General features: G+C 33.8%; 1 protein-coding gene across 1 annotated transcript in view; it reads left to right on the plus strand.

Moving 5' to 3' along the window:
* The window catches only part of XRCC2 (X-ray repair cross complementing 2), a 39,285-nt gene extending 31,378 nt beyond the window's left edge, over window positions 1-7,907 (plus strand). The window contains exon 3 of the mRNA XM_051963188.1: window positions 6,888-7,907. Within this exon, the coding sequence (XP_051819148.1) occupies window positions 6,888-7,612 (725 nt within the window). The 3' untranslated portion in view covers window positions 7,613-7,907. The remainder of the gene's footprint in view (window positions 1-6,887) is intronic.
* Window positions 7,908-18,923: the final 11,016 nt, after the last annotated feature.

Raw genomic sequence — 18,923 nt, forward strand, 5'->3', positions numbered from 1 at the left:
CCCATGAGTCCTAGACATTGAAAGGATAATTTATAATCTAAACCATAAAGTTTTACTAGGGAGGTAGTAAGATAGCATGTTCACAATACCTTCCTACTATGAACTGAGAAAGAATATGGTGTAGAAGAAAGAACATTAAACTTGAAATTTAGAAAAATCTATTTTTTACTCCTGGCTTGAATAATTAATTACTAGCTGTCTGACTATGTACAAAGACTTAAAGAGCCATTTATTTATAATGGAAGGGGAAGAAAGAAACTCCTAACTCAGCTTTTGTTTAAGCACAATGATCACTTTTTAAAAAAAAAAAATAAAGCTTTTTAATTTTCAAAAGATATGTATGGATAATTTTTTAACATTAACCCTTGCAATTCTCCAATTGATAAATGGTCAAAGGATATGAACAGACAATTTTCAGATAAAGAAATTGAAACTATTTATAGACATATGAAAATATGCTCCAAATCATTATTAATCAGAGAAATGCAAATTAAGACAACTCTGAGATACCACTACACACCTGTCAGATTGGCTAGAATGACAGGGAAAGATAATGGGGAATGTTGGAGGGGATGTGGGAAAACAGGGACACTGATACATTGTTGGTGGAATTGTGAACACATCCAGCCATTCTGGAGAGCAATTTGGAACTATGCTCAAAAAGTTATCAAACTGTGCATACCCTTTGATCCAGCAGTGTTTCTACTGGGCTTATACCCCAAAGAGATACTAAAGAAAGGAAAGGGACCTGTATGTGCCAAAATGTTTGTGGCAGCCCTGTTTGTAGTGGCTAGAAGCTGGAAAATGAAAGGATGTTCATCAATTGGAGAATGGTTGAGTAAATTGTGGTATATGAATGTTATGGAATATTATTGTTCTGTAAGGAATGACCAGCAGGATGAATACAGAGAGGACTGGCGAGACTTACATGAACTGATGCTGAGGGAAATGAGCAGAACCAGGAGATCATTATATACCTCAACAACGATACTGTTTGAGGATGTATTCTGATGGAAGTGGATCTCTTCGATAAAGAGAGCCTTAATTGATCAAAGATGAACAGAAGCAGCTACACCCAGAGAAAGAACACTGGGAAATGAATATAAACTGCTTGCATTTTTGTTTTTCTTCCCGGGTTATTTATACCTTCTGAATTCAATTCTCCCTGTGCAACAAGAAAACTGTTCGGTTCTGCACACATATATTGTATCTAGGATATACTGCAACCCATTCAACATGTAAAGGACTCTTGCCATCTGGGGGAAGGGGTGGAGGGAGGGAGGGGAAAAATCGGAACAGAAGTGAATGCAAGGGATAATGCTGTAAAAAATTACCCTGGCATGTGTTCTATCAATAAAAAGTTATTAAAAAAAAAAAAAAACATTAACCCTTGCAAAACCCTGTGTTCCAGTTTTCCCCACCTCTTCTCTCCTTATCTTGCTGACAAGAAAAATCAAATCAAAAAGGAAAAAAAAAAAATGAGAAAGAAAACAAAAGGCAAGCAAACAACAAAGAGTGAGAAAGCTATGTTATGAGCCACACTCAGTCACCACAGTCCTCTCTCTGGGTGTAGATGACTCTCATCATCACAAGATCATTAGAACTGGCCTGAATCACTTCACTGTTGAAAAGGGCCACATCCATCTGAATTGATCATCGTATATATTGATGTTGCCATGTACAATGATCTCTTGGTTCTCCTTACTTCACTTAGCATTAGTTCATGTAAGTCTCTCTAGCCCTCTCTGAAATCATCCTTACAGAACAATAATATTCCCTAACCTTCATATACTACAACTTATTCAGCCATTCTCCAAATGATGGGCATCCACTCAGTTTTCAGTTTCTTGCCACTAAAAAAAGGGCTGCCACAAATATTTTTGCACATGTGGGTCCCTTTCCCCTTTTTTTAAGATCTCTTTGGGATATAAACCAAGTAGTAACACTGCTGGATCAAAGGGATGCACAGTTTGATAGCCATTTGAGAATAGTTGCATATTGCTCTCCAGAATGGCTAGATCTGTTTACAACTCCACTAACAATGTATCAGTGTCCCAGTTTTTCCACATCCCCTCCAACATTCATTATTGTCCTTTCCTGTCATTTTGGCCAATCTGACAGGTGTGTATTTTTGGTGATATGGGAATCACCTGGCAGTGGCTGCTGGAGGTCTAACTCAGACCTGTAGAATAGATCTCTTCATGTGAGAGGATGATGATGATACAAGGAGACTGAGAGGCAGTTGCTGTTCTCTGACCTCTTTCCTCTTCCCTCTGCCTCCAATTTATTTATTCCCAATCCACAAGGAACATCTGCATAAGTAAAGGCCGCTTTGCTACTCCTTCAGATGTTATGATCCACAGCTGCAGAGGGTCTCAGAGAATTGACCTGTCCCTTTACTTAGACATGTAGTGGTACCTCAGAGTTGTCTTAATTTGCATTTCTCTTATCAATAGTGATTTGGAGCACCTTTTCATATGACTAGAAATGATTTTAATTTCTTCATCTGAAAATTGTCTGTTCATATCCTTAGAATACAATAGTCACTTTTAACAAATGTATTCCAATCTGAAACTGCTTCACTCTCAGACCACATCATCATCTTATTCTAAGCTTAGCTATTTAAAGGTCTTTAGGAGTTTGGCCAGTTTTAATTATTATTTCAATTCAATGGGGAAAGATGTTCATATTTCTGGGAAAAGACAGCAGGATGATAACACCTTTTAAAACATTAACTCATTTTCTGTGATTACATCAAGTGAGAGGGGGCTGAAATCATGTAGTCTCAAGACCACACGTAATTTGTACTACCTCCAACTAAAGATGTATTGAAAGATTTATTGTATATGTACTTTATCAAAATGAAATTAGCAGAACAGGAAAAATAGTGTGTGTGTGTATATGTATATGTATGTGTATATATATATATATATATATATATATAGTAATAGTACTGACATAAAAAGAAAGAACAGCAACAATTGAAACTGGGCACTGAACACTGAACTTTTGAGGTAACAAAGAACAGGAAATGAAGTAGATGCCTACAAATGATGGTATATGGTTTTAATGAAATATTAATGTGCCATAAGAAATGACAAATACAATGAATACAGAGAAGCATAGAAAATTTATATAAACTAATATAGAATAAAGTGGATCCCAGAAGACAATTTACAGAATATCTGACACTTTAAGTGCAAAGAACATTAACTACAGTTTAATTGAAAATGAATGCTGCAGAATTACAAAGAAATAGCATTGTCCCAAATAACATGTGAAAGTGCCTCCCCTAACTCCTTTGCCCAGGTAGAAAGTGCATGAATATGGAACATTTTCTATATTTTAAAACTTTTCCAATGTATTAATAGATTTTGCTGATTTTTTTTTCCTTTCTCTTTTTTTAAAAAACATTGTTACATAAAATGACTTTCTAGAAAGGGAGTGTAAAAGAACTGTCAAGAAAAAATTTAGACAATGTACAAACAAAAGATACCAATAAAAGTTTATTTTTTTAAAACCCAAATATCATGAAATCATAATGATCAAATGTGGGCATCCCCTCATATATGTATATATGAGAGATACCTCCCTATCTTCTTTATAGAAAAAGGCTCTGGTAAGGGAATATTATAGATAATGTCAGACTTTTTCCATGTTGGTCAGTTTTGCTAAACTTTTCTCTTTGTCATTGTTTATTATTAGTGATGGTTCTTTGGGAGGGAGAGAGTGGTTTAAAAATATGATTGATATAAGAACATGTTATCTGTAAAAAAAATTTTTAAAGTATACTTTGAAATTACTTAAATGTTTTAAACATGAAGTGTTTAAGACATTTAAGTGTTTAAGATAAATGTGTAATAATGTGTTCTTATTAGCTTCCATTATGATGTTAGTGATTAATAAATTCATAATAAAGATATGTTAAATTTAATACAAATATACACTTAAAACACTTGAGAATTTTAAAAATATAATTACAAGTATGTAATTATTTGTAATCAATAAATGTTTGTGTAACGGGGAATAATATTTGATGTAATCTTACCTTGTAAGATTTTCACAGTAATTTTCATACTCAAATTTACTCAGATAAGTCTCTGTTTGGAAGGGTATTCTTTTAGTTCACATTTTCTGCTAAAAATGTTTCTAAATTAGCTCTTTGTCAATCATTCCTCATATAATTTATGTACATTTGGGAGTGGTGAGAAATACTGTATCAGGGTCTCATGAAGTAAACTGCATATGAAAATAGCTCTTTTCATATTTATATTTCTTCTGTAGTTGGGATTTACTCTTCAGATTCAACTTATGGATATTTGTTTTGTCTTAAAAGTCTTGCTTTTTAAAACTTTTACAACTTTTTCATTTTCCTGTTTCTTCATGCTTCCCAATTATTAAAAATAGTTGTTGGTACAAAATATATATGAGTTTAAAATACTACAGAGAATGAATATAAAGGAACATAGATTATTTTATACATACTATATATACTATTTAGATAAGTACCTGGGTTTTTTTTTTGGGGGGGGGGGAGCATATAGTATTAAATTTTAGGCCAATAATAAACCAATTTTTCATTCATGTTTAATTTTAACCAGTTCCTAGTGGTTATCCACCTCATCTTAATATACATATCATGTGAGAAGTTTGTAGACATCAGAGTGAATGGATTTGCCTTGGATGCTCAATCCCCATTACAACTTCCCCCCCCCCCCCCCCCCCCCCCCCCCCCCCCCCCCCGCAAGGATCTCTTGGACTTGTTCATGAAAATCCATGATATTGTAGCTTTCAATTTTAGTTGTTTAAAAACTTCAGGTTTACACTATTTATCTCTATTATGTTTGTATAATTGAAAAAATGGGGAGGGGAAACTTGTTTCAGGTGAATCAGGATGAAAACATCACCCACATGTGATATGCCTTCTAATTCTGCAATTTCTTATGTGTTTATTGTTGTTTGAGTGAACTATACTCTGGACTGTTTGGTCAAAAGAAGTCTCTTGATAAGAAATAATGCAGAAATAACTTCTGTCTGCCTCAATTTCTTCAGCTGTAAAATGGAGTAATGATAGTGTTTACTTTCCAGGGTTGTTGTGAGAATCAAATGAGATAACATTTGTAAAATGCTAGGCACTAAACATGGAGGCACTAACATAGAGGCACTAAAAAAATGCTTGCTTTTTTACTTCCACATAGAGGAATAGCTAACCATGTTTAACAGTAGACACTTCAAATGAACAAAAATTGTTTTTAAAAAATAATAAACTTTTGTAGTTTTGATATTAGTTGCATTTGACCAAAAATTTTTTTTACATAAATCCTTTAGTATCTTCCCAGTCTATAATAAAACAGCATTAGAAACCATCTAGTCAGCTCCAGCATCTTTCCATGTGAAAGTAAAGATCATAGTTTATTGACTTTGATATGATCACCTAGAAGTGATACAGCCAAGATTAGAACCCAGGTTTTCTTTATTCTTTTAATCCAATACTTTGTAAAGTTGAAGGCTATCTTAGTAATGGAGCTACTAATCACTATCGTGTTAAAGTTGTCATCATTATATTTCAATGTATTGAATATATTCAATGTAACTTCCTCCCCCTTCCTAGAAGTTAAATAAGTAATAGCACATAAGCTTCCAGAGGGCAGGGGCTGTTTTTGTTTCTGTCTTTATTTTTCATAGTATTTGGCAGTACCTAGCACAGTCTAACTGCTTAATAAAGCTTTGTTGAATGAACTCTCTAATTCTTACCTTTTAGAGGAATTAGCAAAGAGGCTTGGGGTCCTTTCAGGAAGTACTTGTTTAGCTATTATGCGTGAAAATTTCTTCATTTTTTTTAAAGTATTAACTAGGAAGTTATCAAAATGGTAACCTAAATTGAAATTCTGTCAATTCTTAATTTTTTTATGCTTGCAGAATGGAACAGAGATATAAATATTCAAAAAAGTAACAGTCTCAAAAATGTATATTTGTTGCGTTGATTCTGAAAACTTGCATTTATATGATGGTGTCTTATATTTTAGGAATTAATAATGTGTTATATGTCTTGAGTACATGCTGTCATTTTTCAATCTGGCTTGTCTAAGACCTGAGAACAACATGTAATTTTCATTTTAATAAGAGAGCAATAAAAAGGACAATAACACAGACCAGAGACACTAAATATATGTGAATTATTTAAATGCAAAGAAATAGAAAAAAGAGTAGTTTAGTAGATGTGTATTTTAATATTTTAATTTTGTAGTTATTTTTTATGTATCCCTATACACTTGTTTCTTTCAAATTTTCTTGATTTTACTGAACTAGTCTGTATTTGGATCAGTTTGGTACTGCAAATAAAATAATTTGTGCAAGAAGAGCTGACAAGCCATTCAGTTTTGCCATATAAGTTTTTCAGTACAAAACAGCTTGAATCTAGATAGTTGCCTTCACCTCTTAAATTGAAGAAGGTATTGATTTAATCTGAACTCATGCTTTTCAAAGAAGGCTTACCTTTGAAAAGACTCCAGGAGGCCAAGGAAGAAAGAGCAAGATTAAGAATCAACACAAAAACATTTAAATAAATTGTACGGTGTTTTCAGCAAAGAATTTTAAAATAAAATTGACTAAGGATAAACTAAAATGCTTTTAATCTGCTTGAGGATAATTGATAACTGATTTGTTCTCATTTGGTTGTTATTTATTACCTTTTTTAATATTTGCTGATAAGTTTCACTTATAATTTTGACAAAATGTGAGGTGTTTTTTTATGGTACAAGAAGCCTTCTTTAAAAAAAAATGAAGCAAAAAAGTATATTTTAACCATTGTCTGAATTTTTTCATCATCATTCAGAACTACAGCTCTGATTACTATATTCCAATTAGCATTCCTTCATTTTTTACAGGTGACATATTTGAATTCCATGGTCCAGAAGGAACAGGAAAAACAGAAATGCTCTATCATCTGACTGCAAGATGTATCCTTCCAAAATCAGAAGGTGGATTAGAAGTCGAAGTCTTATTTATTGACACAGATTACCACTTTGATATGCTTCGGCTAGTTACAATTCTTGAACATAGACTGTCCCAAAGCACAGAAGATATAATAAAACACTGTCTTGGAAGATTTTTTCTCGTAAATTGCAGTAGCAGTAATCAATTACTTATCACCCTTTACTCATTGGAAACTATGTTTTGTAGCCACCCATCCCTCTGCCTTTTCATTTTAGATAGTTTATCAGCCTTCTATTGGATAGACCGGGTCAATGGAGGAGAAAGCCTTCATTTACAAGAAATTACTCTGAAAAAATGTTCAAAATTCATGGAGAAGCTTGTAAAAGAATATCACTTGGTTGTCTTTGCAACAACACAAACTATAATGCAAAAAAGTTCAAATTCAACAGAAAGATCATCTTCCTTAAAACTTTCTTGTGAAGAAGTAGATATAGACTATAGACCCTATCTTTGTAAGTCATGGCAACAAATGGTAAACCATAGAATATTTTTTTCCAGACTTGATAATTCTGAAAGCAACAACCAAATGTTTTCAATAGTGTCATGTCATCTAAAAAGCAACAATGTAATAAAGCGTTTATTTAGTATTAGAGAAAGTGGAATTCATTTTTGTTAATCTATATCAGAAATAATCTACATGCAGGTGTTGAGTTGAGGTATTTAAAAATGTCTTCCCTTTGATGATATATCTATCAACATTTCTGAATTTGAAAGACTAAAAAGTTAACATCAATTTTTCTGTATAAATTGCAGTATTTCTTAAGCATGAATTTCAGGTACAAGGAAATACATTTTATGTTCTTAGGTTATCATGGGCTAAATAACAATATCAGTGCTTTGATGTTGATTAAAATCTATGCAAAAGAAATGTATTTCAGTTTAAATAAAAGATTTTATAATTTTGTATCATATCTTTGGATGTTTAAGTAATCATAATCTTAAACTCAGTTGCAATCCCAATTTACTGTATTCTTTTAGAAAAGTATAAATTTATAAAATTTTGAAATGAAACCATTTGTATATGTATACTTTAAATAACATTGTTATATAACAAATGTTATTAATCAGCTACCTACTTGCTTTGCAATTGCTTAGAATACCATACAGATAAAGAGGTGCTTAAAATATCTATTTTAAGTAAGTAAAGAAAGGTAAAGTAAAAGCAGATAGATAGAAAGTAGATTCAGGTCCTTACTATACTGTGTAATTTCTTTTTTAAGTACATATACTATAACCATAGTTATAAAAGGTACCCCAAGTGATATTTACTTTTTATCTTGTTACTGCTGTTCACAGGTTAACAATATAACTATTGACCTAATTCTAAAAGAGCATATTCTACTGGCCTTTTCATAAACTGTAAACTAATCAGATTAACCTGAGCTCTGGTGCTCTTTTTAGGATAACTGAACCACTTGTTGTAGTTCATATGGGATCAGAAACACGGAGGGAATTGTGATTTGAAACATACTTGGACTATCCCTTAGCAATAAGATTAGACCTAAGGGTTTTATTTTACCTTTGGAATTTGTATTGTTATATTTTTGACTTTGAACATGTCATAGGATTTTTCCATTTTTGCCATCTAGAATAAAAGGCATTGTTTAGATAGATAAATCAGTTTTATTAAGCAGCTACTATTATGTGGCATTGTACCACAAATTTATGTCTTATTCTTCAAGAATTAGTGATAAGATGAACTTTTCTGTTCACTTACAAATTATCATCAGTTGTATAACTACTAGTATCAATACACCTATTGAAGACTTGAAATCATAATAAATGTTTGTTATGTGACTCATTGAGGAAATGAGACATGTTTAATCAAAAATTTTCTGTAATTGAAAATTGTACTAATTGAAAAGAACCAACTCTGGTTTAAGAAAACAATGTGATTTGAATAACATAAGGTAAGCCTGCCCTGCCCAAACCTTGCTTAATAAGTGATATGCTTGGTTATCTTAATTCTGTCAGATGTTTAAACATCATTTAATCCTGGTTGTGAAAATCATTCCCAATAATTTAGAAGGAAGACAAAAAAACTTTATGAGAGAAATAATGGATTTGTTACTAAACCAAATAGGGATTAAAGCAGAGAATGATCACTAAAAAATTATGTCCCTAAGGAATATCCATGCAAAAATAAAATATTGTCATGGTATCAGGAAAGCTATAATCATATGCCTATTTTCTCCCCACAGTAAATATGACATAAGAGGAATAGTTCGCAATTAGGTAAATAACTAGCATAACCCTTTTTTAAAACCACATACTCGTATCAGTACATGTAAGAAAAAGTCTTTGACAAAATATAGCACTCAATACATTAACCTAAAATGGATTAGCATGGAAAATCACTTCTTTAATATGATCAAAAAGCATCTAAAAGCAAGAGTCAGTATCTACAAAAATGAAATACAAGATTCTTGAAATGAGCACAAGGATGAAGTAAGATGAGATTTCTTTTATTTCCCCTTTAATAAATTTATTGTTTATGTTTAGTACTTTTTAAAAAAAAATATTGAGTTCCAAATTCTCTCCCTTTCACATTTCCTCTACCCACTGAGAAGGCATGCAAATGATATCAATTATACATGTAATAAATCATGCACATATTTCCATGTTAGCCATAAAACAACAAAAGTGAAAAAAATTTTCCTCACTTTGCTCTCAGAGTTTATCAGTTTTCCCTCTGAAGATGGATAGCATCATTGTATTGTTCAGAGGAGCCAGTCTTTCACAGTTGACCTTCATTACAACTTGCTGGTACTGTGCAGTGATCTTCTGCCATTGTTGCAGCTATCTCCAAGGTCCACTGCTGGTGCTGCTGAGTGGGTGCCCACCCTAGGGTCATATACCTCTTCCTGCTGACTGTGCTCTTTTATTCTGTAAAAATGCCTCATTCTGATCTCTTTTTGACTTTGTTGTTCCAAAACTTTATTTGAGGAGTTATTTTAAAATTGTTTGGAAGGAAATGTTGGGAGAGCTTAACTGGGTTGCTGCTTTTACTCCAGCCATATGCTTGTTTCTTGCTGCAGTTCTTGAAGGGTAAAAGAAATTAAAGTTACAAACATTGGCCAAAAAAAAAATCCCTCTTAAACAATATTATAGTTTTCTTTGAAAACTCCAGAGTATCAGTAAAGAAACTAATTGAAACAATAGCATCATTAAAGTTAACAGGCTATAAAATTATAAAAGTCATCATTATTTCTGCATAGCACTAATGAAATCATGCAGAAGATAGTCCAAGATATCTATAAAATGTATGAATTAACCCCGATAGTGCACTTTGAAGATATAAAACATTGTATATAAATAAATAATAATTGGAGGAAATTTCATTGTTCATGGGAGATGAGTTGTTATTTGTCATTTAGGTCAGTATGATGAAAGAAAAAATGAGTTAGTTCACATCTGGCTTTAGACAATATCTTTCAGTGACCAAGTCATTTAAACTTTGGTTTATTCATCTATAAAATGGGAATAATAACAATTAGCATTTTTTCCAGAAAAGTTGTGAGGATAAAATAAGATTTATAAAGTGTTTTGTAAATCATGTATTTGTGTGTACATATATACATGTGTTTATATATATATATTATATATACATATATACATGTGTTTATATATATTATATATATACATATATATACATGTGTTGATATATATTTGTATACATGTGCTATGTGTATACATACATACACACACACACACATATCACTTGTCTTATAAGATCTGTAGATACTTTTTTTGTAGTATCTATATCTGTAGATATCTTTTAGCCTAATTGAGTGGTAAGTAGTGAAACTTTTGAAAGCAACAATTCTTAGAGACCATCAGGGAAGCAAGTACTAGCTACTCGGATACAATCTGAAATCTTTCGAAACAAGATATTCAAGAAAGGATTATCCATATGGCATAACAGAAAGAATAGTTGGTAGTAACTGGGAGTAAAGAAGATCTAATCTCTAGATACAGTTCTGTCTCATCTGTAAAACAGGAAAATATTTGCTGTGCCTCAGGGCTTTTAAACACAAAATGAGCTTGGGAACTCATGTATCAATTTTTTTATATGTATCAATTTCATTGCTTGTTTTAATTCCTCCAATATGGATGCTCATCACCAAAAACCTCATCATCATGGAAACTGCTTTAGCTTTGGTACTCAATCTTTCTCTATTCCTTCTTTCTTTCTTCAGATTGGAGGGCAGGAGGGCAGAGCAAAAACCTCCTCCCAACATCTCTTTTTATATTCTAGCAACCTTTCCATTTCCTACCAGTTGCTATTCTAGATTTCAATTCCATAAACAGCCAATACTCTACTTGTCATTGAGGATAGAAACTCTCTTTTTCTCAATACTTGGTACAAGACCTGGCACAGAGTACCTGCTTAAAAAATGTTTTTGACTATTAACTATTTAAATTGGTGTTCTTATCAGCTTCTGTGGATCCGATTATCATTTCTATGCTGATAATTCACAAATCTATTCATCAAATCCCTGCTTATTATGCCCAGAATTACATTTCCAAGTGCCTATTAGACATCTCAAAACAAATATCCAGTAGTGTAATGACCGCGTATTTAAAATCAGTTGGAGTCAGGAATTCAGGTTAAGGGAAAAATCTTCAATATTTATTGAAGTGAAGAGGTGAATAAAGATTGCGATAGCAATATGGGCAAGAAAGATTGCTATAGCAATATGGGCAGCTGCAACAGGAAGCCAGCTAACAGAGAGAGATCTGAGCTGAGCAAACCGTCGCAATAGCAATCCCAAAAGATACCCCTTCCCCTTCCTTTTCCACTCCCCTGCCTCCACCCACCAAAATCGTCATTTCCTATACAACACATCAGGACTTGCACAAAGAGTGAGCGGGGCCATTCTTTCTCCAAGCTTATATATTAATAGAGTATGGTCCAATTACTATTTAGCTTCATGTGCTTGGGACCTCAGTGCATCAACTCAAGCCTCAGCCCATTACACAGTAGATTTCTTAAAGGACAACCAAGTATGAGTGGATAGAGTGCCAGGCTTGGAATCAGGAAAACTCATATTCCTTAGTTCAGAACTGTCCTTCAACAATTAGAAGCTATGTAACCCTAAGTCACTTTACCCTGTTTTTCACTATTCATTTGAAAAAGGAGCTGAATTATAAAATGGCTAGCTACTCAATATCTTTTCCAAGAAAAGAGGTCATGAAGAGTCAGATATAACATATACAAAACTAAATTTCTGATCTTTTTTCCAACCTTTCACTCTCCCTAATTTCCTCATGCTGTTGAACATATCACCATCTTCCCAGTCATTGAGGCACCCAACCTGATGTCATCCCTGCTCCTCTCTCATCCCTCATGTCCAATCTGTTGCCAAGACTTGTCAAATTTACTTAACTCTCACATATTGCCCCCTTTTCTTATACTGACACCATCAAGTGGTGATCCCTCATCCCCACTTATCTGAGCCTTTGCAACAACCTGCTGATTGGTCTCCCTACCCACAAGTCTTTTCCCACTCCAGTCTATTCTCCTCTCACCTGTCAAAGTGATAATCTTAAAAGTACATGTTTGAAAACCTCATCCTTTACTCAGTAATCCCAGTGGCTCCCTGTCGCCTTCAGAAGCAGATATAAAATCTTTTGTTTGGCATTCAGAACTCTGCATAACCTTCGTTCCCCTCCTTTCCAGTCTTCTTACATCTTATTCTTATAATTATACTCGAAATTGGTGATATTCTATTTCTACTCTCCAGGCATTTCCTTGACCATCCTCTAAATCTGAATTGCTCCCTTCCTCCATCTCCTGGCTTCCCTACCTTCTTTCCAGTCCCAGCTTCTAATTAGGGGGGGATGGTGAGAAGACAACATGCAAACAAGTTATATATTGAGATTATACTGAAAAATAATCAAAAAGGATGGCACAATGGTGGGTGTAGGACATGGAGCCAGGATGAACTGACTCCCACAGATGCTCCAGTACTCTCACAGATGCTAGCTAGCTGTGTGACTTGGAAAAGGTCATTTAATCTCTGCCTCAGTTTCCTCATCTGTAAAATAGGGATGATAATAGCAACTAATTTCTAGGATTTTTGTGAAGATCAAATAAGACAATTGCAAAGTCCTTAGCACAGTGCCTAGCACATAATAAACATCTATAAGTATTCATATTATTACCTAAGGTAAAACAGGTAATATCAGAAATGGAATTGAATTCAAAGCCTCTTCTTCCAAATCCAGGGTTCTTTCCACTGTACCATATTTAGTTTAATTTAGATTTTTAATATTTGATCAGACCTTAGAGCCTGACCTCCTCATTTTACAGATGAGAAAATTGAGGCCCAGAAAGGTAAAAGGATTTACCCAAAGTCACGTGGCTAATAAGTAAAAGTAGAGGGTCAGATAGATCAAATGCTCTTGCCTCATATATAAGGTATTTCATATTAAAAAGATGATAATTTTCATTTGCAATCAGATTTGCCTAATGAAAAAGAAATAGAATTCCCCAAAGGAATTTTTTTAAAGCTGCAGTTGGATTACTGATTTGCTCTTTTGAAATGAAGAGTTTTTTTTTTTTTTTTCATTTCTGTATTACTTTTTTTTTTTAAATCAGTTCAAGGTTATGTTACTAATCTATTTGCACCAGCTGCTTCATATGCACTGGAATCTGGTATATTACTGTAAAATTGCATGTTAAAAAAATATTAATTTCCATTGAATCGTTTGTAACCTTGATTTGAAATATTAGATTCAAAAGCATCTTTAAAACACACATACACACACAACACACACATATACACATATACAACAGGATGTTCTGGTATTTATTTCCTTTTAAATTATTCTTTGGAAAAAATCTATGCCTTGAACTAAAGTAAGATCTAAATAGGAAGCATTTATTGTAGGAAAACCAGTTCTACTAAATATTGAATAGAATGAATTGACAAAATGAGATGCTAGTTCCTTTTTTCAACTTTGAACTTCAGGAATTATCAGACTAGCATTAAAGACTTGTGGCTGCTGAAGTATGACATTAGGTTTTTATGAATTATTAGCCTAAGATTCTCTTAGATGTTCTGTTAGACCCAGACAAATGGACAAGGAAAGGAATTAAGCTTTCAAATTGAGTGAAATTTTAGGAATTTCTTGTGACATGACAAAAATTCCAGTAATCTAAATGAGTGAAATAGGAAAGAGAGTGAAAAATCACAACAGCAATTGGGAAATCACCAAGACTATTTGATACTATGAATATATGAATACCCGTAGTATCAAATAGTCTTCAAGATGTAATTCTTTATGTAAAAATTTTTTATTTTATTTGATACTACAGATATAGAGCATTCAGGAACCTTTTACTATTGACAATTTTTTTGCAACTCCTACCCACAGTTTAAGAAGCTTTACTTTATATCAAAAGGCCATAGGATTTTTCACTAGAAGGGACCTTAGAGATAACCTAGCCGTATTTCTTAATTGTACAAATGAAGAAACTGGATCCAAAGAAATCAGTCCACTCACAATGCCAGTGGCATTGTGGTTAAAGTAATCTGAAATTATAAAATGTGATGCTATGAGAAGTACAGTAGGTCCCTGAACAAAATATTTTCAATTAAAATTAAATTAAAGGCACTATGGCACAAAGACAAAAGGGAAAGTGCTTCCCTTCAAGAAGATTACATTCTATTGGGGGGAAGGGGAGCTAGAACAACAAGTATAACAAGTTACCAAAGTCCACATAAAATGATTTTCAGAGGAAGAGAGCCATGAAGGGAGAGATCAAGAAAGATCTCTTAACTTGTAGTAGAAAGTGCCACATCCAGAGAGAGAACTATAGAGACTGAATGTGAATCAAAGCACACTTTTTTGTTGTTTTTTGCTTGTTTTTTTTTCCTTTCTCATATTTTTTTCCCTTTTGATTTTTTGGTGCAACATGATGAATATGGAGATATGTTTAATAGGATTGTACATTTTGACCCTATTAAAAATTGCTTGCTACTTCAGGGAGGAGGAAAAAGGAAAGAAAGGGGAAAAAATTCAGAACCCAAGATTTTGTAAAGGTGAATGCTGAAAACTATATGCATATATTTGGGGGGGGGAAATACTATTAATTTTTTAAAAGGTCTCTTAGAAAAAGTACTATCTGAGCTTTGCTTTATTGTTATTAATGATAATAATAATTATCATTTACATATTGCTTTAAGGTTTGCAAAGCACTTTACAAATATCTTATTTTATCCTTTAACGATCCTGTATTATTGTCCAAATTTCAGAGATGAAGAAACTGAGGCACAGTCTAAATGACTTGCCCAGGTCATCATCCTACTAATAAGCAGTGGAGGTTAAATTTAACTCAGAACTTCCCTTCTCCAAGGCTTACTCTCTGACTAGGTGAAAAAGGAAATTCTTTGCTTCAATTGCTACTTAGACTTAATCACTAAAGGGCAGCCTCAGTCAAACTGAGACCTGTTGAAGGTTTTAGCTTACAAAGGCCACGGTCTGCCATTGCATCCAGGACCATCTCCCAGTGTCCTGATCTCTATTTGGCCACAGGATCAGCTGACTCTGGAAGGAAAGTGAGGCAGGTGAGCTTGCCTAGCCCTCCCTTACTGAAATCTAGCTCACTTGTGTGTCATGGCAACACCTCCCTGATGTCATGTTCTCTTCGAGAACAAAGAACAAAACAATTTCCTGTACCATCCACCTGTTTCAATATCATCTTTGAATACTGTCTGAGAAATGGATGGGCATTTGTTTGTTTTCCACAATTATGAAGATCAAATTGGAGAAATGAAACTTAAATTAGAAAACTGAAACCCACAAGAACATCAGAGAATAACCAAGGGAGGTTACCTTCCCCCCAGAAGAATAGAAGCTCCTCTGGGGCAGAGACTGGCTATTTTACCAGGGGTGGAGATTTATGTCACGTAACATCCAATAAATGGGATATCAGGGGAGGGATTTGGATTTCAGGATAGGAAATAAAAATGCTGCCTTTGGAGTTTTAAAGGTGTTTCTACTAATCTAGGCACCCATTCTTGCAAGAATGTAAAATCTTTTAAGATAGTTTGTTTCTTACATTGTCCATGCGATATAGACAGCACATTAATTGTGAGTTGATAGTGATTCAGATAAAAGACATCAAGGTAAACAACATGTCCAAAAGGAACGTGACAGAAAATCCCTTAGAAACTGAAGCACTAAGCTTCAATTTAAAGAAAATGAACTTTATGGCTGAAAAAAACATAACATTGAGCTTTCTGAGCTCATCAGATTCTCTTGTTAGCTAGTACTTAGTAAACACTTGGAATTTTCAGTGGCCATTCTTTGTACCTAGAGCTCTCCTCAATTCAGTCTTCTGGCGTCCTTGGCTTTCTTCAAGATTTAAATAAAGTCACTCCTTTTTGCAAGAAGTCCTTCCCGTCCTTCTTAATCTTAGTTCTTATTAATCTTGTATAAATTGTTATGTATCTATACAATATCCTGTATATAGCCTGTTTGTCAGTTGTCTCCTCATTAGACTATGACATGGTGGGAGCAGGGACTGTTTCTGACTTTTGATTTTAACCCCGAGCTTGGCACAGTGCCTGGCACATACATACTTGGCAAATGCTAATTGATTAATTGAAAAAGGACCTTTTGCCATGAAGTCTTATTAACCCAACTAGTTTGCCATCTTTTGGGGGGAGGAAGAAACAATCCTTTTTTTAGTCCAACTATTACCAAGTTGCGTGTGCCAAGAGAATGTCTTACAGTGAGATGATGTCCAGGCAGCTACTATATTATTTAAGTCATTTCTTGTCAGCAGCATTCTATTGGGGGGAGGGAGAGCTAGTACAGAAAGAATGCTGGTCATGCATTGATCTTTCTAGTTATAGTTTTACATGAGTTAGTAATCACTCTTGCTTATGTCTGTCTTTAAGATGAAAGATGATGTCATAGCACACCTAAGAAATGTGGCCCATTTGTAGTCTTGCCAGGGTGTCAAGAAACTTGGAAAGATGAAGTGGATTATAAATGTCATGTTATTCCTTGACTTAGATTAATAAGCAAGCTAAGCAAAACATTGAACATATTAGAAAGTAGCCAATTTGAAATTTTTGTTTTAATGAATTTGGATAGATCCATTTCCCATTTTATTAAGTTTTGTATGCTCTGTTGAGTTTAACCTAATAAAAGCCAAATAGTGAATTGTCCTAATTGACTCCTTCAGTTTTACTCTTATCTGTAAATAAATAGGCTTCTGGGTGAGTCCTAAAATTTAGTTTTCCAATCACATTGTGCTATCAACAAGTCATGAATATTTTATTAATTATACATCAATACTTAAAAAAGAAATATGCTTTGTAGAAGGGGTAATATCTCAAATATAATGTCTACCTACATTTTAACATGCAAATCATATTCTCTACTGAGTAAAAATGATTTTCATTAATTCTTTTAATTTTAAAAATAAAGGGTTTGGGGTGGGGTTAGCTCTTTTTGTTTGTTTTAGGTTCATTTGTCCTTTAGCAGTACTATTAGCCATTTTAGATCATAAACAAATACTTAACTTTTGCACTTTTACACTCAGATATAGAGCTACATGTACATGAAAATGACCTTCCCCAAAGTGATGTATTTTTCCTTTTCCTTTGACCTAGGTGGACCTCAGCCTTCCTTTCTAAACTATTTGGTTCATTAATCTCAGTACATTATCTTCCTCAAACATCTGATAGTCAAGATAGTGAACTTAAGTAGCTTTATTGGAGATTCCAGCTGAGATAAGACCTAGGACATTTTGCTGAGGGAAGTCAAGGGAATAGACCACATCTGCCCCCACTCCTGGGAGGGGCTCAGGGTGTAACTTAGCCCAGAGGTCTATACTGACTCTCTTCATTTAAAAAAAATTTGTTTTTGTTTTTTTTGTTCTCTTACCTGGGGGGATGGGAAGGGATAAATAATTCCAAAGCCTGTTGGTAGGAGTGATTCCAAATCTGTTAGATGATAATAAGATGAATTGGTGGGGGGTTTTAATTGGATCAAAGGTCCCACTTCCATTTGACTCCCTTTCTTTGCAAAACTAAAAACTTTTTTTTAAAAGCTTCTTATTTTCAAAACATATGCACGGATAATTTTTCAATATTGACCCTTGCATAGCCTTGTGTTCCAAATTTTCCCCTCCTTCCCCCATCCCCTCCCCTAGGTGGCAAGCAATCTGGGTTATATATGTTAAGATATATGTTAAATCCAATACATGTAAACATGTTTATACTTGCTACATAAGAAAAATCAGATCAAAAAGGAAAGAAAATAAGTAAGAAAACAAAATTTAAGTAAATAACAAAAAGAGTAAAACTGCTATGTCCAAATTCAGTTCTCACATTCCTCGGGGTGCAGATGGTTGTCATCATCACAAGATCATTAAAATTGGACTGAATCATCTCATTGTTGAAAAGAATCATATCCATCAGAATTGATCATCACATAATCTTGTTGTTGCCATGTACAATGATCTCCTGGTTCTGCTCATTTCACTTAGCATCAGTTTTTGTAAGTCTCTCCAGGCCTCTCTGAAATCATCCTGCTGGTCGTTTCTTACAGAACAATAATATTCCATAACATTCATACCATAACTTATTTAGCCATTCTCCAACTGATGGGCATCTACTCAGTTTCTAGTTCCTCACCATTACAAAAAGGACTACTATAAATATTTTTGCATTTCACTCCTTTAAGATCTCTTTGGGATATAAGCCCAGTAGAAACACTGCTGGATCAAAGGGTATGTACAGTTTGATAACTTTTTGGGCATAATTCCAGATTGCTCTCCAGAATGGTTGGATTCGTTCACAACTCCATCAACAATGCATCAGTGTCCCAGTTTTCCCGCATTTTAAAAGTAAGTAAAGCTTAGTACTTCAGTTTCTAAGCCCCCGAATCCCCGCCAACATTCG

The sequence above is a fragment of the Antechinus flavipes genome, chromosome 5 (genome assembly GCF_016432865.1).
Source record: "Antechinus flavipes isolate AdamAnt ecotype Samford, QLD, Australia chromosome 5, AdamAnt_v2, whole genome shotgun sequence".
In the NCBI taxonomy this organism is placed as follows: Eukaryota; Metazoa; Chordata; class Mammalia; order Dasyuromorphia; family Dasyuridae; genus Antechinus; species Antechinus flavipes.